At 58.3% G+C, this 26724-nt stretch overlaps 1 protein-coding gene across 1 annotated transcript in view; it reads right to left on the bottom strand.

The window, feature by feature from the left end:
- Positions 1 to 1893: 1893 nt before the first annotated feature.
- Positions 1894 to 26724, bottom strand: part of PHF2 (PHD finger protein 2) — an 89104-nt gene continuing 64273 nt past the window's right edge. The window contains exons 6-22 of the mRNA XM_080669310.1: positions 26041 to 26227; positions 24907 to 25069; positions 23881 to 23968; positions 23346 to 23452; positions 21854 to 21945; positions 20357 to 20446; positions 19345 to 19713; positions 18100 to 18219; positions 17414 to 17532; positions 14557 to 14735; positions 14354 to 14424; positions 13426 to 13589; positions 8164 to 8435; positions 6240 to 6335; positions 5724 to 5833; positions 4612 to 5002; positions 1894 to 3830 (exon numbers count right to left, since the gene is read on the bottom strand). Of these exons, the coding sequence (XP_080525436.1) occupies positions 3742 to 3830; positions 4612 to 5002; positions 5724 to 5833; positions 6240 to 6335; positions 8164 to 8435; positions 13426 to 13589; positions 14354 to 14424; positions 14557 to 14735; positions 17414 to 17532; positions 18100 to 18219; positions 19345 to 19713; positions 20357 to 20446; positions 21854 to 21945; positions 23346 to 23452; positions 23881 to 23968; positions 24907 to 25069; positions 26041 to 26227 (2707 nt within the window). The 3' untranslated portion in view covers positions 1894 to 3741. The remainder of the gene's footprint in view (positions 3831 to 4611; positions 5003 to 5723; positions 5834 to 6239; positions 6336 to 8163; positions 8436 to 13425; positions 13590 to 14353; positions 14425 to 14556; positions 14736 to 17413; positions 17533 to 18099; positions 18220 to 19344; positions 19714 to 20356; positions 20447 to 21853; positions 21946 to 23345; positions 23453 to 23880; positions 23969 to 24906; positions 25070 to 26040; positions 26228 to 26724) is intronic.

Consider the following 26724-nt stretch of genomic DNA (forward strand, 5'->3'; position numbering starts at 1 on the left):
CCAAATGAACCTTGGAAATCTGAGTTACAGGCTGATTATTTCAGCACTGTTCAGGTCACGGGCTGCGGCCGTACATCCCCATAGGACGGAGCCTGCACATCTCCGAGGCCTTGCATGCAGGTCTTCACGTTTTCTCTGCAAAGTCCTCTGCTGGCCAGGTGGCTCTTCTCGCAGGGGGAACTCCAGGACCCCAACCACTGGCATCCTGCGGCCCCCAGGACAACAGGATGGTGGTGCTCCACTCTCATGCTAGCCACCCGCCGCCAGGGGGCTGCAAAATGGCGATGGGCAAGGGGTCTTGCAGCACCCTGTGAGGCACTGGCATTGTCAGGACACCTGTGAGCCAGACTGGTGAGTAGAGCCTGGGAGGGAGGAGGATCTTGGTTCTGAGTCCTCAGGGCCTGTTGCCCTGTGTCTTCACATGCCACGGACCTGCCATGTTGGGAACACAGCTCTGGGTTTGGTCCTGAGACCCTGAGAGGGGACTGCACACAGGATGGGTCCAAGGTGCCCCGAAAGGTTTTTCCTGGTCTGACTGCCCACCCTCACACCCAGCCCTCAGAAAGCCATGGTGAAGGCCCAGATGCAGAAATGGCCTGGGGGCCTTCGTGCATGAGCTTGCCAGGCAGAGTCTTCCCTTCAGGTGGGACCACTATCAGGGAGGAAGGAGTTGGAGCTGGGCCCATGGACCATGCTGGGAGCACATTAAGCCCCTCCCTCCCAGTTCACTGTCACGGGGCTCTCAGCCCCGAATTGAGAGAAGTTCTGGGCCCCTTGCTGCCCCTGCCACAAGCTCACCCAGACACATGAGTCTCAGGTGCTTGCAGACACCCAAACACCTTGCACATGGGGCCACAGTGAGGTCCCATGGCAGGGTTGGGCCACACGGCACCAGGATTGCGTGGGTGCAGACCAGGATGGGGCCTGGACCTGGGAGGACTCTGGGTGGCCTTTGGGAGCCCTGCCTGACAGCCCTCTGGAGGTCGGGTACCAATGCCAAGGGACCCATGGAGCACAGCTTAAGCTCTGGGGCTTGGGCTCAGCCAGCTTGGGATGGTGGGGAGGGGGCAGAACTGGGCCTGACTGGGTGGGGGCTACAGAGGGCAGCCAAGGGCCAGGCAGGGTCCCCCGGTTCTGTGAGATGAGGGTGTGGGGAGCCACGCGGCCCAGTCTGGCTGCATCTGGGTAGAACACAGCCCAGGCAGGTGCAGTGCCTGGCCTGGGGATGTGAAGGGGCCATGCCTCCTGGGGGTCCAGCAGAATGGACTCAAGCTGTGGGTGCCTGGGGAGAGGGTCCCATCCCAGGGCCCAGTGATGCCCAAGATGCCTGGCAGCCAGGCAGCCCCAGCGCTCCTCTGCAGCGGCCCCTCCAGCAGCTGGTCTTTCTTTCCCTCCAATCCTTGATCTTCACTGTCCCCGCACTTGTCTGTGTGGGTTGGGGGCTGGGGGGTGAACTCTGCTTTTGATCATTTGCTGTGAACAATGTCAGATGTAGACGAAACCCTGTATTTGTTCCTGAGTGCCTTGTTGTTGGCCCTGTACTCACTGGACTCAGCCAAATTGCCCATCTGTGAACCATAAGGTTTTAGAGGATGCTTGGGGCTGAGGCTAGTAAGATTAGGGTCTCGAAGGCTGCCTGCCTCACAGGTGTCTTCTGCCCATTCCTGCAGGCTGCTTGGGGTACAGGCAGTGTATGTGCCCATAGGCCATCAGGAGTCTCAGGGGAACACTGGCGGCTCTGGCGTGGGCAGGGGGCCTGGTCTGACTGCCCACCCTCCCAACCAGCCCTCAGGGTGCACAAGACCTGAACCCCCGACTACAGTGCCCCCTGCCCCTGCCACCCTCACTGCAGGATAGACGGCGGTGAATGAGGCAGAAATGACACAGACATGGTTCTGTACAAAACCTGAAATATCTTTACTCTTTTAAAACTTTGATTTAAGTTGCCTTAGACCTCATGGACTCAATACAAGAGTAATATGAATTGGGAAATAAAACACTTTAATAGCCACGATAAACTTTGTTAGAAATGTACATGTTGCCGAAATAATAATAAAATTAAAAAATAAGAGAGAGAGAGAACAGTTTGATGGCCAGGTTAGATTATATAAATGTTCAACAATAACAGGCAAGGAAACCTTCAAAACGCTGGACTGGAGTAGTCGGGTCCATGAGCGTGGCCTTGCCCATCCCCGGGCTCGGTGGCCACGTCTCCGACAGGCGAGCCAGGGGCCAAGGCCTGCACGAAGCTGCCTCTCCGTGTGGACAGAACACCCAGGGATGGGCATATAAACAAAGCTCATAAGAAATATACAAATATAAAAAGCTACAAACATTAATAAATTACAGCATCACAAAACACAGAACACTTCACAAGGTGCTAGTAAAATAACTGTCCCCCACCCCTTCATCAACAAGAAGGAAAGAAAGCTGGTATTCAAGTTGAAGACTCATCTTCAAACATATCTGAAATAGATCTTTTGTGTACTGTTTGCTTCTGTAAAGACAGATATAAGGCTGCACAGACATCACTTGTTTTTCAGGCAATACCTTAGTCCCTAAAATAAAATAAAAAAATAACCATAGCAATAAAAAAAGGAAGGAAAAGAAAAAGCATTGGAAACCCAACTGTTCATCAGACTCAGCAAAAAACTCGTATAAATGTTAATGAAGGACTCTACAAAGAAATTCCTAAAGATACTTTTACTCTTATAAAAAAGAAGTTATTTAAAAAGCTATTTACACGCTACATTCTATGAAAAATATGCTTCAGGAAATACATCTAAAATTAAAATACAGGATTGCCTGAGAAACAAATCCAGCCCCTCCGTGTCCATGGGTGGACTCGCGGTCCAGGAGCCACCCATGCACTCGACACCAAGTGACAGGTGACAAGACAGAAGTGCCAGGCCCCCCGCATCTTTGGGCCGCCGGGCCGCCATCTGCCCCACCAGGCCCGGGGCAGGGGGCCTTGGCTGGCAAGTGCTTTTGGGAGTGTGGCCAGTGGGACTGGACAGGACCCACCATGTGGCTTTGCCTGGGGCCCCTGGGCCCGCATCAGGGCTGGGGATCCCACGGTGGCTCCCCTACCCACTAATACACTGACCCTGCTGCCGGCCCCAGTCGTTCCTAGAAATGCCCTGGGCATTCAGGGGCAACACCCACCATCTGGCCTGCCACGTGCTGGCCAGGGAGCCTGGAGGCCCCCCTCTCCTGGAGCCAGAATGAACGCTCTCTGGACATGTCAGAGAATCACTTGGGAAGAGATGGGGGACACATAAACACCCTGCTTTCTCCTCCTCTTCCTCTCTCGTGTTCTTTGCCTTTTTTTAAGCCTCTGGAGGCTACCAGCCTATGGCTGGCTCAGACTCTGGGCCTGGTGAATGTTGGCTCACTCCTCCTTCCTCGAAGGACTCATGCTCCCAGCAGAGCTGCAGAGGCCCTGCCACCACCACTGCGCTCGGGGTGCCTAGAGGCTGTCCTGAAACCGGAATGGTCCTCAAACTGGCGGGGCCGAGTTTCGGGAACTGGTCACTCTAAGCAACGTGAAAAAGGACAGCTGTCCGTATTGGTGAGCTCTGCCTGCTGAAGCAACAGGCGCTTGCTCAGGTGTGGGGAGTAGAGGCTGGGAGGAAGCCAGGCCTCCCGGGGCGCGGCAGCGTGGCCACCCTCCTGGGGGCTGATGATGTAGCGGGGCTCCGGGGTCCTGAGCGGAGCAGAAGGATCCTGGCTCTCCAAACTTTAAAGGAGCAGTTTTCCATTCCGATGAATTTTCAAAATTTTCCCAAGCCTCTGCTTGGCGGTGGCCATGCCCTTTTTTGTACGTTTTCCTGGGGGTAGAAGAGGGGACACAAAAAGGCAGATAGCTGTGTGAGAGGGCAAGAGGAGCAGCGTGTAGGGTGGGAGTGCAAACCCCCCTTCACGCTCCCATCTGGCTGTAAGTGGGTCTGTGACCCCGAGCCTGGGGGACCTGCACTCCTCCGAAAGTACAAATCTTCCACCAAGCCCCCAGCTCAGGGGCCGCATCGACAGGGGGCAGGGACGAAGGAGTGGGGCTGAGGCCAGGGTGGGGATGGGCCAGGCAATGGCACCGGGGTGAAGTGAGATCCCTGCCTACCTCCTGGCTACTGGGCCACCTGGAGCCACATGAGCTGTGTCCCCCACCGGCTGGGTCTCATGGGCAGCGTGAAGGACTCTGCTGGGAGCGCGAGTCCGAGGCAGGAGGAGTGAGCCAACCACTAACCAGGCCAGGGGGCCAGGGGCCGGACGGGGGAGATGCCAGACAGTCGTTCCACCCCCAATTCACAGAGGGTCCTGGGCCAGTCACCCTGGACCCCTCCCATTGAACCCTTGGCAAACCGTTTACCACACCCTGACTCCAAGCTAAGCCCAAAGCCAAAGCCCTCGGGGTCTGGGGACCTGGGCCAAACTCAGGTAACCAGACCCCCCGCCCCGGTGTGGGACTCTGGCCCTCAACCTTGAAAGAGGCCATTCCTTTCACACACTGACTGTGGCCACACACACAGGGCTCCGGGGGGACAGAGGAAGCCTGCGGTCATCTACGGAAACAGTCTGCAAGTCTAGGCTGCGCAGGGCCGGCAGGTACGGTACCTTTGGCAGCGGTGTTGTTGGGGGATGACGCGGAGGGCCGCCTCTGTGTGAGGAAGACCCCGGGGGCCATGGGCTGAGAGGCACGGCTTGCCTGGGCCCCGCTGAAGGTGCCGGCCACGGTGTACTCATGGTCGGCCAGGCTGCTGCTGTGCGCCTCAGGTGGGATCTCGGGCGAGCTGCCCTCCTGCGAGGCCTGGCTGCTGGCAGTGCTGGTGGAGGCCGTGCTGGTGGAGGCAGGGGTGGCAGAGGCTGGGGTGGTGGAGGCCGAGGTGGTGGAGGCCGAGGTGCTGCTGGCCGAGGTGGTGGAGGCAGAGGCGGAGGTGGAGGTGGAGGTGGTGTTGGGCGTCAGCTTCCTCTTGGAGTTCTTTTTCTTCCTGCTTTTCTGCTCCTCCTTTGAATGAAGCAGGTGGGCAAGTTAGCCAGCAGGGCGGGGCGGGCCTCAGGTGCTGGGCAGTCAGGCAGGAGCAGCCCTCACCACCCAGGGGAGGCCGGTCCCTGTGCACGAGGCCTCTCCAGGGAGCTGAGTGCCAGCGCTGTCGGGGCCGAGAGGGCTGGGCCAGTGCCTGTGCAGCTCAGGGCTGGGCTGGGCCCCAGGAGGGCACCACACTCCCTCATGGGGGGGGGCGGGTGCCCTGCACAGGGGACCACGTGGGATGTGGCACGATGCTCAGCGCCCTCCTCCGTCACCCTGCTCTGAGCCGCCTCGGGACTCTTGGCTCTAGAATGTTCACTGTGGTCCTGTTAACCTCCTCAGGTGCCCAGATGGGGTCAGGCCTGGTCTGGGTGACACCTGAGAGTCCAAGACCCTCTCTTCTGAGGGAGCTGGGACCAGGAGGAGCTGAAGTGGCAAAGGAAATGGTCGGAGATGAAGCAGCCCCCTCAGCTCCGTGAGGACAAGAGGAAGAGGGGAGGCCCCAAGGAGCTGTGTCCCCTGCACCTAGGACAACGGTCCTCACCACAACAGTCAGTGTGAGGGGCTCCAGCCACCGGTTCCCACCACCGCAGCCCACTGTGGGACTCGGGGGCCTGAATCAAGCAATACTCAGACTCCCCCCAGCCGGTGCCAGCCCTCAGAATGGGTGGCTTCTGCATCGGGCAGGGCCCCTCCTCACCTGCTGGGACAGCTTGGCTGCAGCGGCCGCCAGCCCGGTCTCGATGGAGGCCACTCTGGTCCCCTCTCGAACAGGCCTGTCCTGCCTCGGCACCGATGGGCCAACCCTCGCTTTGGGAAAGAAGGTCAGCATGCCTCAATGGGCGGCCCGCACTGCAGGCACCCCTGGACCCACCTAGCCCAGCCTGTTCCTGAGTCCAGGGACACCTCACAAGTTGGGGAGTGTCAGTGAGAGGCCCAATCAGGTAGGGGATCCCACCCAGCAAGGCAGGAGGGCAGGAGAGGGTCAGGTGGAAAGTGGACCAGGCCCCCCGTACTGGCTGCCATCTGGGGGCCAGAAGCAAAGGCGGCCTTCACGGGGCTGCTCACTGAGAAGAAACTAGGAAGGGGCTGGCCCACTCGGGCACCACCCCAGCCCATCCAGGAGGCTAGCAGGCAGGGACAGCCCCTTGCTGGCAGAGAGCCCACATGCCGTGGCTGTCCTGCGGGGTGGACGGAGCCCTCCCACCAGCACTACCTGTCGGGCTATAGGGGGCGTCGTCTGAGGCTTTCCTCTTCTTGGACCGGGACTTGAAGACAGGGCTATCCTCGTCAGACTCCAGGGAGGGGTACACTGCAGAGGCAACGGGAGGGAGGGCTGAGCCCAGCACCCGGAGCAGGCACTACAGACCTGGGAACTGACATCCTGGGAGCCACCTCAGGGTGCAGAGCATTGGGCACGGGGTGCCCCAGAAGCTATCCAGCCCAGGCCCCCTTTAGGTTCAGAGAGGGGCAGTCATTGGGCAGCCATGAGGCCCCATCCAGCCCCCTGGTTGACCTCAACAGCCTCGCCCACCGCAGCCTGACCACAGCACCCACTGTTCACCCATTCTGAGAACGTCCCGCTCTCTGCCGCTACCAGAAAACAAAACATCCAACGTCCACAGAGCTGGGTGCGTTGAGCACCCCCAGACCCGCCTCAGGGCGTCTCTGGAGGAGACAGCCTCACACGGCCACTCTAGGTGACTTGCAGGTGCCACCCCCACCTCCCGCATTGTAAGCTGTGACCTTCAACCACCAGGACTTGTGCCACCTGAACCCCCAGCACCCACGCTGTGCCTGGAAAATGGAGTTCACTCCACTTCAGTCAGCCCAGGGCAGGCCCCGGCGAGGCACAGACGTGTCCAGCAGATGGGGCAGGGCAGACCCCTTGGACCATCAGGGCTGCGCTGAAGGCAGGCCTTACAGCACGGGGCAGCACACTCCTAACCCGGGAGAGCGGGGGCCTGTGTTAGCACGCTGTGCCCGTGGGGACGGATGCACCCCTAGGCAGCTCCTTGCTTCCAAATCCCCTTCTAGAGCCACTGTGAGCCTGTGTCTCATCTATATGCAGACAGACGGTAGACGCAGCCTCAGTGCATCCACTAGTGTGAACTGGTGCAGCTGCATGGAGGACAGTGGGCCGGACCTCAGAAGGTGAAATGAGCTAAAACCTTCCACCCAGCAATGCCCCTCCCACGTATGTACCTGGGCACACTGGCACGGGCCACACAAACCCCTGCACACCAGTGTTCATACGGCGCTAGTCACAACCACCAGAGGCGGACGCCCCAGTGTCCTCTGCAGGGGGAGGAAGGGGCGCACGATGCGGTGTGCACACTGTGTGTTCAGCCACCACACTGTGTGCTGGCACTCAGCCATCACGTGAGAAGCTGCCACATGCTGCCACGTGGTGAGCCCTGAGGAGAATGCCGATGAGAGAAGCCAGACACCAGGACCAAACACTGTTGGGTGCAGTGAACAAGACACACCCAGGCTGTCATGGAGACAGGGTTACCAGGGGCTGGGGACAGGGCGGGGAAGCGGCTTCCTCTAGGGGTGGTGATGGGCTCGACTCAGATTGGCTGTAGTGATGATGGCACAGCCTCCAAATACAGTAAGCACCACTGAGCTGCACACCTTGTGTGTGTGTGTGTGTGTGTGTGTGTGTGTGTGTGCACGCGCGCGCTGCCCCCACAGCAATGGTAACACGGAAGTCCTGCTCCACCAGGAGCCCGGCAGAGGCAGTGTCCTTCTCGGCGCGGTGGCCCGAGGCTGCCACAGGGCATCCTCACCTGGCAAGAGGGGGAGGGGACTTGCTGCACGCCTGCCCAGGCCAGAGCGCGAGCCCGCCAGCTGCGTGGCGGAAGCCGTTCTATTATACCTCTGGGGCTGCCCAGGTCTCAGGACGGACACGTTCATTTATTTCCTTACCAGACATTTGTCTTAAACCTGGACCAATACGCTGCCTTCAGGACAGTACTGTTTACCTCGTCCGCAGAGCGCCTTTGCTTCAAGATGTGTTGGAGGCTAACAACCTATGCATATTGCGCTGCACACTCTTAAAGGGGACGTTATGGTCTGTGAATTCTCTCTCCTAAGAAAGGCCAGCTCCACGGTCAGACTCTCCGCGCGGCGCTCACCATAGTCCGAGTCCTTGAAGCAGGCATCCAGGTGGTCCTGTTCCTCATAATCGTCCAGGTCCACGCTGTGCTTGGCCGCTCTCTTCAGTAGCCGCTTGCCTGTGCTCTTGCCGCCTGCCCCGTTCTTCCGGGCACCGTGGGCCGCCAGCGAGCTGCCCTTGGCCTGGCCCGCGCCCCACGCGGTCTGTAGGCAGGAGTCCGAGGCCTGCAGGTTGGCCATGGATAGCATTCCCTGAATGGCTTCCTGTGTGCTGGGGGAGGCTGGGGGCTGGCTGGAGGCACAGAGACACAGGCATCAGACCCGGCCCACAGCCCACGGCCGCATCCTCCCTCCAGTGACCAGTGGAGATGTGGGGAGGGTGGTGGTGGTTGAAGACTTCCCATGGAAATGGCCCCTCTGCCCTCCTCCCCATAGACAGAGGGGCCTAGAGAGGGAATACAGGGAAGGAAAGTGGAGGGAGGGGAGAAAGACGGACAGAGGGAGGTCATTGGCAGACAGGCCCCAAGCTGCCAGCCCCCCTCCACTCCAACTGGCTGTGTCTGATGTCCCCCTCCCCCCGCCATGCTGCTCTTCCACCATGGACACCTGCCCTCAGTCATAGCCCATGTGCTCCTCCCATAGTGCCTTCAAGGGCACCCTTCACAAGGTACCACAGCACTCTCGCTCCCACGGTATGTCCTGCCCAGGTGACATTCATGTTCTCTCTGTGACTGTGCTGTCACCTGTAACTACATATACACCTGATCCCATACACACATCTAACCTACACCCACACCTGCAACTGGACCTAGACCTCTACATCCCACCCCCACCTATATCCACACCCCCACCTGCACCTGCATCTATACTCACACCCATACCCCTACTTACACCCGCATCTGCACCTCCACCTGCTCTGACCTCCACCTATACCTCACCTGACAGCCACAGCCCCACCTCAGCTCAGTCAGAGCTTAGTCCCTCTCAGCCCCCAAGATGCACAGGCTGAAATGAGGCAGCTTCTCAATGCCCGTTCCCCTCCCTGACCTTGCCCTGCTGTTCTCCAGCTCAGGCAGTGCTGACCCCCAGCACCAGCAGATGCTTTTCTGACCATGTCCTTGCCCCCTGCCCCATGCTTGAGCCCCTGCCACCTCCCCTGGATGCTCTGGCTCCCTCCCTCCAAAAGGACCTGCTCTGGCTTCTGAAACACCCAGTGCAGCTGGCACCACCACCCCACACCTTGTTATGTGTTGTCCTGGTTCTGGGAGGGGCAGGCGGGTGGCACCTTTACAGAGCCAGGTCCAGAGAGCTCTGAACAGTCCTCCCCACCCCCAGGCTGAGTCCAGGTTTCCTCCAGCCGCTTCCCGCCCCTCCTTGACTGCAGACCCTCCAGAGGGTGCCGCCCAGACTCCTCGAGTGTGGGGGGCACTTCTCTGCTCCATGCCCTTCCCCTTCCCCACAGCCCACCCATGCTCCAGCCTACACCTCTCACAGCCAGTACCCCTAGGGATACCAGAATCCCCTGGTAGTTTATACATGCCAATACCAATAATGCCAGAGATTCTACACTGGCCTGGGCTCCAGGCACCCCTGCAACTAGGACAGAGGGCCTTGCCCTGCTCACCCCCCACATCCCCACAAGGCATAGTGCCCAGCCAGGCAGCTCCCTGTGGGGCGTCTCCCTTCAGGGCCATTTCTGGCCATCACCTGGGACAGAATGGCAACCCAGCCTGTGGGGGCCCACCCACACCTCTCACTGCATCAGGGCGGTGGGGGAGGGTGACCCTCCCTCTGCTCCCTGAAGTCCTGGGGGCAGGGCTGGGAGCCTGGCATGGGGTTGGGGGAACTGCAGCCCCACTTATTCCTCCTCTTGTCACAGACCCAAGAGTCCCAGGAGAAGGCAGCAGGAGCCCCACCCTATGTGTCTGCCCATCCAATGGGCCTCCCCAGGGGACCACCTGCCCGCAGGGATGCCGTGACCCCAATGCAGCACCAAAAATCACTGGTCCATGCGGCCTCACTGAGGGTTCTGCACCCTCCTCTTTCACACTGTCTCCTCCTCACTCCCACCTCACTTCCAAAAAGTGTTTGAAGCATCTATAATAATGAAAACATGCATAATATGCTAATTAGACCGGACGTCCTTCCTGACGACCTTCCAGACGAAGCTGGGGCTGCGAGGGAAGCCCGGGTCCCAGGTGCAGGAGGGAAGCCCATGCCGGCAGCCAGGGGAAGGAAGGCCTACCCTTGCATGAATTTCGTGCATCAGGCCTCTGGTATTTAATAAGACCATTAGAGCAAGAAGAGGTCAGGAGTACCTGCTCAGAAACAAGAGCCTCCCAGGACTGAAGCCGGAGCGGGGTGGAGAGATGGAGCTGACAGAGAGGGCACAGACTCACAGGACAGTCCCTGAGTCAGGGGCCACCTCGGCAAGTGTGGACAGCAGCCATCCTGTGAGAAGCACTGCTGGGCTCCAGGCCAAGCAGAGGGGGGAGGCGATGGGCAGCCCCCTCCAACACCACCTCCCCCTCCCCACCCAAGATGCACTGGCCCAAAGTGTTCTGGGGTTTCAATGGAACTGAACAGGATTATGTTCCTAAGCCACAAACAATAGGAAAAATCAAGTAGTGTCAGACCACCCTGGTTCTTCAAGAACCCCCAGCTGGCCCTCTGTCTGCCCCAGTGCCCAGGACTGGACCCCCAGCACCATGCCCTGCTCTGCCCGTGAAGCATGAGCAAAGGGCTGCCCAGACCCCGCTGGGAGCGTGCCGCATTCGGCAGCATCACTGCTCTACCTTCTTATGGATGCTCTCGGGTGCACAGGAGCTAACAAGCCTCTGCACCAGGCCCTGTGGAGGGAGGGCGTGATATGGCCGGCCCTAAAGGTCTAGGTCCCTTACCCAGCCTCGAACCATACAGACACCAGGCTTCCAAAGAGGATGAGAAGGTGGGGGCCAGGACCTCCACCTTGAGGGTTCCCTAGAAGCCAGCTTCCCGCTCATACCAGCTGAACCCCAAGGCCCAGCTCAGCTGCAACCACGAGGGCCACCGCCCGGAGCTGCATCTGTCCACAGCAGGCGCAGATCAAGGAGCGAAGGCTAAGCAGTGCACATGGAAAGTACCACCTTAATCCTCCAATTATCCTACCCAAACCCTCTCCTTCCCCCAGAGGTAAACACTAAGCAAACCATCCACCAGAAATTAACATAGTTTCCTCCATTTTCTTCAGCTGATTTTTTCCAAACAGCGAATACTTAAAACAGAGCAAATGGACCATCAAACACTGACCTACGCTCCAAATGGGAGACTGGAGAGGGCCTGCTGTGGCAGGCTGCGGCGGGGAGGGGGGCGGCCCCGCAGGCACGTGTGCAGTGTGGGCAGCACATCCGCAGACCCGCGGCCCTCCTGGAGCTGGGCCTGCCAGGCTGGTCGGGAGCCCAAGCCGAGGCACCTGTGTTCCCAGCTCCAAGTGAGTCCTGGGCACCAGCCCATCTTCCTCAACCCAGGGTCTCTCCCTGGACCTTGCAGGAACCCAGGGTGTCTAGGCTCCTCTCCAGGTCCGAGTGCCACCCGGGTACTGAAGTGTTGGCTAGCCACAGTTCTACTCAGAAAAAGGCACCCTGAAGGGGCAGGGAGCCTCCAGGAAAGGGGCTCACAGCCAGACTTCTCCTGGCAAAGGTCCAGGGCATCCCTGCAGTGAGGGGCTTAAGTTTCACACCCCCAGAAACCCCTTAAAACTGACAGGGAACCTGTACCCACTCCCGTAAGCGGGCGTGACACTGCACAAAAAAATAGTAACTTATGAATAAAAATATGGCTATTTGATTAGCAAGAGCCCTTTTCAATTAAGCCCCAATCACCCGCAGAGAGCCCTTCTATCTAAGATGGGCCTGGCATGTGGGCTCCACAAACTCACACAGCCGTGGGACCTCAATTCTGCGAACATGGACTCAGAGGAGAGGGGGGTGTGCAGAGAGCAGATCTGGGGGACACAGAGGGCATCATGCAGGCCACATGGGCCCAGGTTCCTCAGGCCACGTCACTCTGGCCTGGATGACACCACCCCACAAGATCAACCTTCCTGGTGCCCCATGTTCGGTTCTGTTACCAGGCAGACAGAGGTTCGGTCCTCCCTCTGCTGCCTCCTAGCAGTGTGGCCTTGAGTCAGTTGTCGGAGCCTGTTTCCCCATCTATGCTGCAGGAATCTGCTGCTGTCTTGAGTACAAGAAGGGGAGACCTCCCCCACAGTAACTAAGGTCCCTGAGTGGGAGGCTGCAGGGGGCATAGGCCTCAGCTCTGCAGTACTTATAGAAATTCCATGTGGGGGGGGGGAGATTGGCCAAAATGCTTAAAAACAAAATTTAACTGGGATTAAGAGAGAAACAAGCCCCAGCCCTTCATCGAATGCAAAGCCAAGATTAATCCATTTCTCTTGAATCAGAGAATTGGACTCGTCAGGCCTGGGCGGGAAGGGCCACCTGACCTGAGATGATGGATCCACACCCTGGACTACCTGCCCATCAGCCCGGAATCTCGGGGCCTCCAGGACAGGACAGCATCCACACCCCCGTGAGAGGGCTCGACCCAGCTAACAGGCCGCACATCTAGACTCAAGGACAGTCTGCCCCGTTGGTGCCAATTCAGCCCCTCACTTCCCTGTGCTCTGAGCCACTGTGTCCCGGGCCTCAGTGTGAGGCCTCTGCAGAGAAGGCAGCCTTGGGTCTCAGAGAGGCTCATCAAATGCCCTTGACTCGGACACTGGGTGCGCACCATGGAAGTTTTCTTACATTATTTTTATGGCATTCATAAAGTGACAAGACAGAGACGGCTGTACGTCCCAGCCTGGAGCAGCCCTGACACCTGGCAGGTGCCTGCCCAGGCACTGCTTCCCCAGAGGGTCCCCCAGGTATGGCAGCCCTTCAACTGCCCCTCAACTTTTCCTGCCACAGTCCCCACCCACCATCACTTCTCAGCCTCCCTGCCCTGGCACCTGGAACTATGGTTGGGAGGACCCCCTGTCTTTGGAGCTCTGTGCCCTCCATCAAGACCCCACAGACATGCAGGACCTGCATGACCAACAAACATGCACCTCCCTGACTGCCCGGCACCCCCTCTTGCCAGGCAGGAGTCCTGCTCTGCCTACCCAGTCCCTGGGGCGTGGGCTCCTGCGACGTGAGCCCCCTGCGTGCAAACTGCTACAGCCAACACAGCCCTACCTCACATACCCGCAGGGCCCATGTGGAAGCACCCACGCCCCTTGCCACTGCTGGGCCCAGGCCTACCTGTTGGGATTGTAGTCAAGCGCGCCCACTTCCTCACTGGCCTGTAGCAAGTCCAGGATGCCAGCGGCCGAGCCCCCACCATCCTTCTTCACTTTGGCGTTGCGGGTGGGCTTGGTGTCCGTGTCGATTCGCAGGGAGCCCTCATCTGAGGAGTCGTCGCTTGGCTGTGGGGATGGGGAGCCGGTCAGAACACAGCTGGGGGGAGGGACAGAACTACCATTCCCCTTGACAAGAAAAAGAAGTTTTTAAAAATAAAAAAATAAAAAATTTAAGATCCCAACCTGTGATGAGCATGTGGGGCTGGCTGGCCGGACAGCCCGGGTGTTACTGGGGTTTTCCAGTGGGAATGTGGAGCGAGCCTGCCTGCAAAGGACCTGGTGCCATCCTGCCCAGCACTGTTTCCCAGAGGAGCCCTGGTCCCCAAGACCTTATGCAAGAGCCCCAGCGTGGTCAAGTGAGGAGCAGGCAGGAGGACGCCCCGCACCCAAGGCTCCAGTTAACAGGAAGCTCTGAGGGGGAACTCCGGGGCTCCCCAGGCAGCATGTGAGACCCCCATGGAGACTGCCAGGCTCACTGGAGAAAGCCACCACATTGTGGTTGGATGAGGCCTTACCAGTCATCTAACTTAGTCCCCCAGCAGGTCCAGCCCTGCTCTGCACCTGATCCTTAGGGTCAAGGAGCGGCATCGTCTTCATGGCATCTGGCTGGGCGCTCCTGAGACCCACCCCTCCCACAGACCTGCAGACCCTCCACACCCCGCACCTGCTTCCCCCTTCTGTGCAAGGCCTTGGGCTCATATCCCCACTGCTGCAGCCCAGCCAGCCTCCCCACAAAGACTCCAAGAAGAGGGTGGCACATGAAGACACTCCGTTGCACCCCAAGCAGAAAGCACACCAGCCACAGCCTCGGGGTCTCTGAAGGAGCTCACCTTGTAGAGCGCCGAGTCCAGCTTTGGCTTCGTAACAGGTGTGGGCAGTGGCTCCTTCCTGTCCAGTAAGACTGAGACCAAAGCAGATGGGAGTTGGTGGTGGCTTTGAGAGGATCGCTCTGGCCAGCCATGCCTGACACCCACCCTCTCCAGGATGGCCCTACAGGGCTGGGTCTGCCCCTCCACGTGTCCCCCCAACTTACAGGACAGGTCTCTCTTCGGGGCATTTTTCTTTCTCCTGATGGGAAACTCATCAATCTTGAGCTCCCCGTCATCTGACACGTACTCATACTCATCCCGAACGGGCTGGGGCTTGTCCTCCTTGAAGTTCTGCAAGGCCCCAAACACCCCTGGGCTTGGCTGCGGCTTGAGGGCCTTGGAGCTGGAACGGAAGTGGACTGGTCAGTGGGGGTCCACATGGCACAGCCAGTGTCCCACCACTCTGCCATGGCGCAGCAGGTCAGCGGTCATGCCGAACACTGCCCGATCCCACAGCTCCCTCCCAGATGCCATGGGCCGGCGAGGACAGCGCACAGCTCACGAGGCATAGCCTGGCCCTTTCCGCCCATGCAAGGCCTCTCCTTGAGCTGTCTCAGGGTGTGCCCTGCACTGCCCCACCGTGGCCACTGGACCAGCATGGCCTTTCTTCCGCCTGCCCCGTAAGCTCTGGCCGCAGCCTCCCACTGGCTCGGGCCTAGGAAGACAGAGGCTGGGACAGAGGCTGGGGCAGAGCAGTGTGAAATTCCCAAGATTACAGCTCCAATTCCCAACTGTAGAAACAGAGGCTGACCACCGGCAAGCCTGCTGGGTGGGGGCATGAACCAGGTAACACCACACACGCACAGGTGTGATGTGGTTACAGAGTCATGTCCATCTTCCTCTCCCGCACTTCTAAACTCTCTACAGCATGGTGGGTCCTAGAGTGAAGGGCGTTTAAAAGCTCTCCAGGATGAGCTCGGAGCCATGAAGTCAGGGCAACAGGGCCCGCAGACCAGACCCATCCCACCTGCTCGTCGAGCGGCCTCAGAACACAGCCATAAACTCTTGGGAATAATGGGCCTGCCTACCCGGCTCTGCCTGGTCACCAGATGCCGGCCCCACCCCACTTCTCCGCCACCTGGAAGTGCCTTTCTCCTCCCATTTCGCAGGTGAGGAAACAGGCCCATCACAGAAAAGGGTCCCATTCTGCTGCGATGTATCTGCTTCCTGGCTTCGGGGCACCCAACCTGGACTTGACTCAGCAAGCAACCTGTGGGACCACAGTGGTGAGACTTCTCAGGGGGCATGAAGCCTGTCCCATACAACTGGCACCGGACTGGGCTGCGAGACTGTCAGCAGACACAGACCTGTTCCACAGTCTGGAAACCACACACCTACTCCCAGGCTGGCACCCCAAAGTCTCAGCTCAGTTCCACCTCCTCTTGGAAGCCCTCTCAACTTGCTTGGCACACAAGGACCCACAGTCCCTGTCACAGTCATAATTTTAGGTGGATTTGAGTACTGGGTTCACGCTGCCCCCCCACACACACACACATACACTGGCCTCTGGCCTCTAAGGACAGGGTCCTGCGCTCCACTACATCCTCTGTCCCAGAACAGCCACCCAGCTAATATCTACCCAATCACGCTCTCCCCCTCCCTGCCACACACACTGCTGTCCCTCCCCATCCACACAGGCTATTGGCTTAGGAGGCAGAGGAGGGGTCTGCCCAGTGTGGCCCTCACAAGGGTATTCCCAGTGATGTCAGCCAGTTCAGGAAGGGGCTTCTCCTGAGGAGCCCTTCAGGTAAGTGTGTGTGTGCAGGGTGTGTATGGAGGGGTGTGCAGGGTGTGAGTGCATGTGCGTGATGTGTGTGAAGGCGTGTGCATTGTGCATGGAAGGGTGTACAGAGAGTGTGTGTGTGTGTGTGTGTGTGATGTGTGAGGAGGGGGTGAGGGTGTTCTGTGCACATGCATGGTGTGTATGATGTGTGTTATGTGTGTGGAGGGGTGTGCAGGGTGTGTTGTGCATGATGCGCATGATGTGTACAATGTGTGTGATGTGCATGGAGGGGTGTGCAGGGTGAGTGCATGTGCTTGATGTGTGTGAAGGCGTGTGCATTGTGCATGGAAGGGTGTGCAGAGTGTGTGTGTGTGTGTGTGTGTGTGTGTGTGTGTGTGATGTGTGAGGAGGGGGTGAGGGTGTGCTGTGCACATGCATGGTGTGTTATGTGTGTGGAGGGGTGTGCAGGGTGAGTGCATGTGCATGATGTGTGTGTTGTGTGTGGAGGGGTGTGCAGGGTGTGTATTGTTCATGGAAGGGTGCGCAGGGTATGTGTGTATGTGTGTGATGTGTGTGGAGGGGTATGTGTGTGATGTGTGTGGAGGGGTGTACAAGGTGTGAGTGCATGGGTATGATGTTGTGTGAAGGGGCGTGCAGGGTGTGTTGTGCATGGAGGGGTCAATAGGGTGTGAGTGCATGTGCATGATGAGTGTGATGTGTGTGAAGGGGTGTGCATTGTGCATGGACGGGTGTGCAGAGTATGTGTGTGTGATGTGTGAGGAGGGGGTGAGGGTGTGTTGTGCATGTGCATGATGTGTATGATGTGTGTGATGTGTGTGAAGGGGTGTGCAGGGTATGTTGTGCATGATGCGCATGATGCGTATGTGTGTGATGTGCATGGAGGGGTGTGCAGGGTGTGAGTGCATGTGCATGATGTGTGTGTTGTGTGTGGAGGGGTGTGCAGGGTGTGTATTGTTCATGGAAGGGTGTGCAGGGTATGTGTGTATGTGTGTGATGTGTGTGGAGGGGTGTACAAGGTGTGAGTGCATGGGTATGATGTGTGTGAAGGGGTGTGCAGGGTGTGTTGTGCATGGAGGGGTGAATAGGGTGTGAGTGCATGTGCATGATGTGTGTGATGTATGTGGAGGGGTGTGCAGGGTGTGTTGTGCATGGAGGGATGTGCAAGGTGTGTGTGCATGTGTGTGATGTGTGTGGAGGGGTGTGCAGGGTATGTGATGTGGGGGACCTGGGGGAGTGTGTCTGTGACTGTGACCCCTCCTGCCAGGAACATCACGTACCCCAGAAGTTTCTTGTTGGAGAAGGAAAATGAGAATTTGGTGTCCTTGTTCCCTGATGTAGGAGGCTTCTCCAACTTCTGCTCTTCCTCCATCTTCAGCAGGGAGTCGGGTTTGCTGTTCTGAAAAGCAAACCCGGGACCATTGTTAAGTCCCACACGGGATGCCAGCGGGCAGAGGCAGTGGGACCAACCGGCCTCCTCCCTCTGAACACGTCATCCAGGGACCCATGGACCTGTAGGACTTGTCTTGGGAGTGTGAGCTCAACCCAGGGTTGGGTGAAGGAGGGCAATGCCATCAGTCAACTCAAAGGGCAACAAGCTCAGCCTCTTAGGCCGGAATGCTCCCATAACAATCCCATGGGAGGTGGCCCCTCCAGGTCACACACATACCCAGATGTTCACAGCACTGCCCACTGGGGACAGGTGGACACACAGTTGTACATGCCCTACAAGAACAGGAATGTACCTCTGCTTATAACACCAAACCCACAAATGCCCCACACACCACCTGTCTCATAAACGCAGCACTCCCTGAAAGTAGACTCACTCACCCACATATGCATGCAAACACACAGGTGCACACACACATGCCCACATGTCTGCACACACAAACACATGTGCATGCGCACATGCACATGCAACACACACAGGTGCATACATATGCACGCCCACAGGCATACATCTCACCTTGTACTTCCACTTGGCCTCTGACTTGCTCTTAGTTTGCTCTCGGATTTCCAGCCTCTCCACATCATTCTGTGTACTGATTACCTCCTTGTTGGGCACACTCAGGACGCTCTTTGTGGCCTAGAAAACAGCAGCCATGACCCAGTAGTGGACATGGGAGAGCAGGGAGCTACCTTAGGCTACAGGACAAAACAAGAACCACAGAGTCCCTCCCTCCTCCTGGCCCATATGCAACATCTCATCCATCCATCCATCCATCCATCCACTATCAATCCACCCAACCTTCTATCCATCCATCCATCTACCCATCCGCCACCTATACACTCATCCATCCATCCATCCATCCATCTATCTACCATCCACTCACCCATCCGCCCACCAATCCATCCACCTTCCATTCACCATGCACCTATCTATCCACCCACCCTTCTATCCATCCATCCATCCACCCACCCACCACCTATACACTCACCCATCCATCCATCTATCATCCACTCACCCATCCGCCCATCAATCCATCCACCTTCCATTCACCATGCACTTATCTATCCACCCACCCACCCATCCATCCACTATGCACCCACCCACCCATCCATCCACCAACTATCCATCCACCTACTCTTCTTTTGCTCCTCCCTCCCTTCTTCCTTCCATCCATGTGTTCATTCATTCATTTATCTACTCTGTCTGCCTTAAGGAAGGGAAACCAGATGTCCCACTGCAGCCCTGCAACACTGGTCCTGGTGGTTGCAGACCTCCTGGAAGGTTAACAGCCTTTCGCCAGCAGCAAATCACTCAATGAGACCTACCGGTCTCAGAAACTCATAGCCCCTGAAGCCCATACTTAAGACCTTCTTATTAAACTGGTGGGTCCTCAGGGCCAGGCCTGACTCTCACGCTGCCCACAGGGGCTTGGGCCCCCATTGCCAGTCCCCTCCTGCTCCCCACTGCCCTCCACTTGGTGCCTCACTCACCTTCAGATCTCACCCAATGTCTGGGTCCCGGGAAGACTCAGCCAGCTCATTCCACGCGTGACCCTCCATCTTGCCACCCTATCCCAGCACAGACACTGCTGCCTTCATCATGACGGTCTCTCCACAGCTGCCCACCACGCTAAGCTTGGGCAGAACCCATCTGCCCTGGGTCCCAGGCACAAGAACAGGCAGCTGCAGCTCCATCCCACAGGTCTAGCCCCAGAGGTGTCTGCAGGCTAACTGACTACAGGTGGGGAGGGCAGCCACTCACCTTGCCCTTCTTAGGCGGCTCGATCTTGGTCAGTGCCTCCTTGGTGTGGGCCTCCAACAGGTCCAGGTTGGGGATGGTGGGTGAGGATGACCCCCTACACTTCTTCCCTTTCTTCTTGCCCCCATCCTTGAGCTTCAGTGATTTGGGGGGCTTTGGGGGCTTAGGAGATTTGGGGGGCTTGGGGACTTTGGATGGCTTGGGTATCTTCATGGTTTTAGGAGTCTTTTTTTTGGACACTTTCTCCAGGAAGGACCGAGGAGGGCTGGCCTCAATGGGGGATGGAGGTTCCTCCTTCTCTCGGTCCCCAAAATAGACCTCATTCGAGGAGATCGCAGAAGTCACTTCTGGTCTGGCAGCCTTGGAGGCATTCTGAGGAAAGGAAAGAGGTAACCAACCATCTCCTGTCAGAAGGGGATCATGGCCCAGGCCATGGGAGACACTCAAGCAGAGAAGGAGCATGCATTTACACCACTGTGTGATACACACACATCCACATGACACAGCACATCCATCTACACCATCGTGTAACATGCCTACATCCATCTACCATCATCTGTGTGATACATTCACATCCCTCTGTATCATCCACATGACACAGTGCATCCATCTACACCATCATCTGTGTGAAACACTCATATCCATCTCTACCATCCACATGTCACAGCACATCCATCTACACCATCGTGTGACATGCTTGCCTCTATCTATACCATCTGTGCAACATGTACACACCATCCATGTGCCATGGCCACATTCATCAACTACCTGATTCCTCTACCTCCTTGGTGGGTACCCCTGGCAGGGCTGGAATCATCCTCCCTCACCCCCATGGGGAGCCACAAAAGAGTCCCCATTCCACCTCTCACTCCCTAAACTCCCACCAGGAGACGCAGCAGGGGCCTAGGAGTATGCGCCCACATCTTGCAGGTGACCACATGGCCATTCCTGACAGGCAACTCTAAAGAGGGCCAGAAAAGAGAGGCCTCCCATGACCAGGGCCAGTCAGCCCTACCTCACTGAGCCGGATCTCTTTGGCAAGGTCTTTGATGAGTTGCGAGGGTTTGAAGTGCTCTGGGAGTTCATCTTCATGCTCTGCCAAAGCCTGCAGGACAGCCATGCACAGGGTCAACGGGTCAGCCACTGAGTCTGGATGAGGATGCCCACCCTCTGTGCCACGCCCACCTTCCCTCCACCTCCCACCCACAGGGGCCCAAGCATGCTCAGCCTCTGATTCCTGACTAACCCTCTGTCCCACCAGGCCCTGGCCTGCCCTGCCTACTGGGCCAGGACCCACCACAACCCAGACAGGCATGGGGCAGGGGCTGCCTGCATGGCGTCCTAGAGAAATTAATCCGCTCCAGCCAGACACTGCCCCGACAAGAACTCTGCCATGACCACTCTCTAGATGGAGGACCTGAGTCCCAGAGAGGATGAGGTACCCAAAGCCACCACCACCTATGGAGTAAATGTTGGCTGTCTTCTTCCTGAGCGCAAGGCCGCTCTCCTGGACCCCTGCTGTGGTGAAGCAGGAGGGATGCCCTGCACTGCTCACTCCAAGCCTTAAGGCCAGAGGAGATGTGGCCACAGGACAGTGTTGGGAGGGCACTGGCCACCCACCCACCAGGACCACCCGTGAGAGAAGCAAGAAGCACACAGGTGTTCCCCTCTTGGGGGCCTGTCCTGAGGGCCTGCTCAGACAGTGCTGGCTCCTCTCTGGGAGACGGGACACTGCCACAGAGAGCGCCCAGGCTGATGGGGCACTGCCCTTGCTGTCCCAATAACCTAGGCAAAATTCCAAGGGAAGTCTGAAGCTGTTTCTCTGGGGTCCCCATTGTCGGAAAGCAGCTGCTGCATAGGAGCTAGTGAAGGTGTTAACATTCAATGTAGGGGCCACAGGACAGTGATACTGTGGGGGATGTGGGGGCACAGGACAGTGATACTGTGGGGGACATGGGGCCACAGGACAGTGGGGGCCACAGGATAGTGATACTGCGGGGGACGTGGGGCCACAGGACAGTGGGCGGCACGGGACAGTGTGGGGGACGGGACAGTGGGGGGCACGGGACAGTGCTACTGCAGGTGGCCTTGGGCAGTCACAGGAGGAAGAGCAAAGCTGGACTGAGCTGAGCCTGGGCCGGGAAGGGCTGAGAGGGAGTCCCTGCTCTCCTGCCTACAGTGTAACACTTGGCCAGCCAGTCAGTGGCTGCGCAGAGTCCTCCCACTCCCTGGCCTCTCTCCCTGGGTTCACTCAGTGCTGTCTCTACCACCAGCCTTGCCCCCCGCCCCCCGCCTCCAATCTCCAGCTCCCCACCCCCCGCCCCACCTTAGACCAGGCTCCAGGAGGAAGCGCGCTCTCCTGTTTCCAAACCCCTCACCCAGCTGTCTGACATGGGCTGCTGGCACCTCCTACTCTTCAGACACTAGTTCCCCGGAAAGGCAGATGAGCCCTGGGATAGCTTCCCGCCTGCCACCCTCCCCGACCCCGGGCCACGCGAGGCACAAGTCCTACCTGCTTTTTAGTCCATGATCTGAAAGCACCATTGAGAATTTTAGCTCCCTGAACTAAATGAGGGGGCAGCTGCTTCCCAGATTTGTGAGAACCTGGGGAGAGATGGAGAGGTGAGCTCAGGTGGGCGCTGGGGGTCCTCACCTGCTGCCCATAGGCGACTTCACAGCCAGGGTGGGCTGGAGGGTGGGAATGAGGAGACAGCTCACGGCTGGACCTTCCAGAGGCCTCCGCCCACTGCCACCTGCCCAACTGCCAACGGTTCCTCTTAGAACCTAGGGGACATGCATCCAGGACGCCTCAGGGCAGAACTGGCCTCTCACGGTCCCCACTCAGGCCTCTCACACAGGCGGTCGGGCTCTCCCACGGCTGGTTCCCAGTCCACCTCAGCCAGGGGTCAGAGTTGTGCGCACCAAGCATCTCTAGGTGCTTTCTGATTCCCACCCTTATGTCCCCCTGCACGGCTAAGGGACACCAGGGAGGGGCGTCAGTTCCCATGGGGGCCCATCACAAAGATGCCCTTGGGGGCCAGGGCCAGCCCCATAGAAAAGGGACAGAGCAGTTGCCAGAGAGCTGACACCACCAGTGACTGTTTGCCTGGCAGGAGGCAGCTCCCTCGGTCCTACGGCCCCGAAGAGCTACGCTATGACCCTTCACAGAGGACATGAGGCAGAGCAGCTGGGGACCCCAGCACGGCTCTGCTGGGAGTCCTCCTGGGCTGTCAGTCAGTGCCAGCTGTGGCTCCACCCACACTCCCCACCCCGCCTCCCACCACGCCCCAGGGCAGGGTGCTCCCTCTGCCAGGATATAGCTCAGAGCTCTGAATTTGGGGCTCAATGGACAAATTTCAATGAAACCTGACCAGCTCAGATTAAGAACCATTTGCGGCTTTCTCTCCTGAAAAACTACAGCCCAAACCAGAGGATCCCAACAGGTGGGCTCCACTCTGCTCAGCAGAGCAGCTTCCAGAGGTACATGGTAACACAGCTCCTCCAGTGCCTCACGAGGCTGTGGAACATCTGCAGACCTGGGGGTCGGTGTAGCCCTGGCACCCACAGCCTGGCCTGCAAGGGCCTGGGACTGAGGGCACCATGTCCTTGGAGTTCAGGGACCCGCTGGAGCCCGCCCCTCCCAGTGGACCCCCACAGGACCTTGACATGCACACCCAGCCCCACATGGTAGGGATGCTTCCAGAGTCCCTCAGCTGGTGGCCCAGGACCAGTCAGACCCCCAGGCCTCTGGATGTCCCGACTGAGCCCTGTCCGGATCCATATGAGGCCACGGACACCAAGCAGGCACACCAGGCTGGGAACACGTGGCAGCACTCTTTGAAATACCAGATGGCCCTGCCGGCAAGAGTCCAGTCCAGCCCCAGGCACAGACAGGGAGGCCGAGCCAGGAGCTGCGTGAGGGCAGCCCTGTTCCCCTCCTGGTGTCCCTGAGCTCCACACACACACAATGGCCCAAAGCTGTCGGCCAAGGTGCCGGGACGTACCTTTGAAAGCCTCCAGCAGGTGCTTTCCCATGTACCAGCAGGCAGTTTCAAAGTTGGGAAACTGAGTCAGGCTGCCCAGTTTCAACCTTCTTTCCACTTCATATGCTCTGGAAGCCACAGCAAAGAACTATTCAATGCACTGAGCCCTGAGCAGGCGACACTACACAATGGTGGGCCCATGCCACACCCATGGCCAGATAAGGCCACACTGAGGCCATGCCTGGCCAGGCCTCCCTGCTGGCCCTGGGTGGTGAGGTGAATCAGGGGATCACTTTGGGGTGAGTGCCCAGTGCCCAGTGCCCATGGGCCGTGGCTTCTAGACCTCTGGGTCAGTGCCTGTGGAGAAGGCAGCTCGGCCTTTCAATTCACTTCAAACCCACCATGGGGCACGGAGGCTGTCCAGACACGAGGCACCTCAAGGGCCCATCTTTTCCTTCCTCCCACAATCATGGAGGCCCAGCCACTCAGGGGAGGTGGCATCACACTGATGGTGGGGACCCTGCCTGGGGGAGCCCCGAGGCAGGTATGGCCCTACCTCATCTGCATCTCCACACTCAGGCTGTGGAGGAAATGTCCCGCGAAGGCCAGGCAGTCCACGGGCGTGAGTGTGGCATAAATCCAGCCTGGGGGAGACAGATGTGGCTAGCCCTTCACGGCGTTCTCACGCCAGGCTCTCGGTGGCTGCCGGGCCTGTCTGGCCAGCATGGGCTCAGTGCCCCTGCCCACCTGATACCCATGGAAGGAGCTCTGGCCTGGCCTCGTGTACTGAGTGGGTGGGCCCTCCAGGAAGGAGACTGTGTCCGAGCTGGCCCAGTCTGCTCAATCCAGCCCTGAACAGTACAGATGGGGAAACTCAGGCCTGGGAGCGGAGGGGACATGCTCAGACCACCCAGGGTCAGGCTACCCACCATTCCCGATCCCTACACGCAGGGGCAGAAGGAGACAACGCAGGGCTGCCACCTCTACATGGAGAGCTGGGGTTCTCCCTACATCATCCTCAGAGATGCAGCCTGGGCCAGACTTGGGGAAACATCTGGTTGTGGGGAACCAGGTGTGTGTGTGTGGTGGGGGGGACCCAGATCAAGAAAGGCACAGGGACAGATAGGTCAATGGAAACATGAGGTCTCATCAGAAAATGAGAGCATTAGCTGGCTATTTGGTGACACTAAGGACTTGTTAACCATTCACTTTTAAGGTGCAATGACAGTACTGTAATCATGGCACTTTCAAAAGGAAGCCTTTCAGAGATGGGGAAATATTTACGAGTGAAGCAATATGACACCTGTAAAGGGCACTTATTTGCTCACGTCCTGCTTCCTCTTGCTATGTTTGAAATGTCAAGATCAGCAAACACCTCAAACAGCATGGCCCAGCTCTTGGGGGCCCTGGCCGGGCTTCTGTGAGCATAGCCAGGCTGGGGCTGCTAGGGCTCTTGGCCTGAGGTGACCCCAGAAGTGACTGCACAATGGGCCTGCCCCAGGACAAGGCAGCAGACACCCAGACGTGCCCTCCCAGGGCAGACCCCAGTGGTGGGTATGTGGTACAGGGACAGAGCACTCACCAGAGGGGATGAAGAGCGTCTGGCCCTGCTTGAGGGTGCACTTGTAGCATTTGTCTACCTGGTCGGCAAAGAACATCTCACTGTGGTTTGAGGCCGACTGCCAGCGCTCATACAGGGAGATGTTGGCCGAAGCTGGCTTGATGAGATAGAAGATCTTCTCCCCCTGCCAACAAGAGGCCATTGACAGCTCGCCATGTGCTGTGAGCTCAGTGATCACAGAGCCTGCCGCAACCCCGGGATGCTGGCGCCTGGGCAGAGCCCTCCATGTCCTGGAGACACCGGGCACCTGGTGCTGGGTCCTGGCTCAGCCTACCCAGGCCACCATTTGGCAAACGCTGGAGCCACACGTGCTTTAAGTTCAGAAGTCGGTGTGTTTGGAAGGTTCTAGGCATAGGAGTCCCCAACATGTTGGGCACCCTCGCCACCCCACATACCATAGCTCTGCAGCAAGAGGGGCACCATGTGTGCCAAGGGGGCACAGAGCTGTGACCCCCTGGTTTCCTGAATTACAGGTAAACTCTACTTAGAGAGGCTGTGTCTCAGCTGGAGATGGGAGGTGGCCCCGGGCGCTGCAAGGCCTGGCCAGCCCCACCAGGAGACACAGAGCCCCTCCCTCTCGGGGCAGACAGACTGAGGGACACACAGGAAGGGACCTGCTTAGTCTGCAGGGACTCGGGCAGAGGAGCTGAACCCAAAGCTCAGGGTCTCCTTTGTTGCTTATTTCTACATCTTCCTTTTCCCCTAGCTTCTCTATCTGCCCCCAGCCAGGGGCCCCCAGTCCCCCTGCCACTCAAACGCACCTAAAGCCCAACTCCTTTGTGGGGGCAGTGGAGAAAGCGCCCTTGTCCCCTCTTTCAGGAATTCTTCCCAGCACTGCTCTCCCTTCCCTGGATAAGAGTGGCCACTGAACACTCAGTCACCACTTTCCTGGGCCTGACTGCCTCACGAGTCCCAGTCTTTAGAAAAAGGCAACACAGGCCTGTTGCTTTGGTCTTGAGGTGCCCCTGCCCCCCACATCTCCAGCGGTAGAAACATCTTGTCCCTCGTCCTTCCCAGCGATTCGTGCTCGTGAAGACTGCAGACAGTCCTGCAGACCCACATTGGGGGTCACGGGCGGGGCGCCCCAAGGCTCACCTTGAGCACGTGGTACCAAGCAGAGGCACCTCCAGAGTCGATGTGGAAGTCGGTGTAGCTGTCCTTCACACAGATCAGGCAGTACTTAGTCACCTTGGGCTTGGCCAGCAACGCGTCATCGGGCCAGTAGTTCTCTACCCAGGACAGTTTCTTCACAATATCAGGTGGCTCCACGAAGCTGGACATCCTGGAGGCAGGGACAGGAAGAGGGGTCAGCGGTGGTGGGAAGTGTCACCATGTTTGTTATGCCCTGGATGGGGAGGGAAAGGGGCCCTGAGACATGTCCCACATACATTTCTCACTTCCGGCTACACAGCCTCATTCCCATCTTACAGATGTGCAGACTGAGGCTCACAGAAGGCAGAACGAGCCCAGCCAGTAGGTGGGGCTGTGGCAAGTGTCTAACACTAGTCTCCCGGCCCACAGATGGGTGTGCAGAAGGCCTGAGGACCATCCACCCTGAAGACAGGCTCGTCCTGGAGACCCAGAAAGGGAGGTTTCCTGGGTTGGTCCACCCTGTGCTGGCATGATGGGCTGAGAGTAAGTATCCTTCTTCATGCCCAGCCCAGGCACCTCCTGGCCTTGCCTGGATAACAGCCACCAATCTCCCATGCTGACAACAGGAGCCCGGACCCCTCTGCACATTGGTCACAATCAGACCAGCCAGCTTACTTCCAGGGAATG

The sequence above is a fragment of the Plecotus auritus genome, assembly GCF_963455305.1.
Source record: "Plecotus auritus genome assembly, chromosome: 5".
Lineage (NCBI taxonomy): Eukaryota > Metazoa > Chordata > Mammalia > Chiroptera > Vespertilionidae > Plecotus > Plecotus auritus.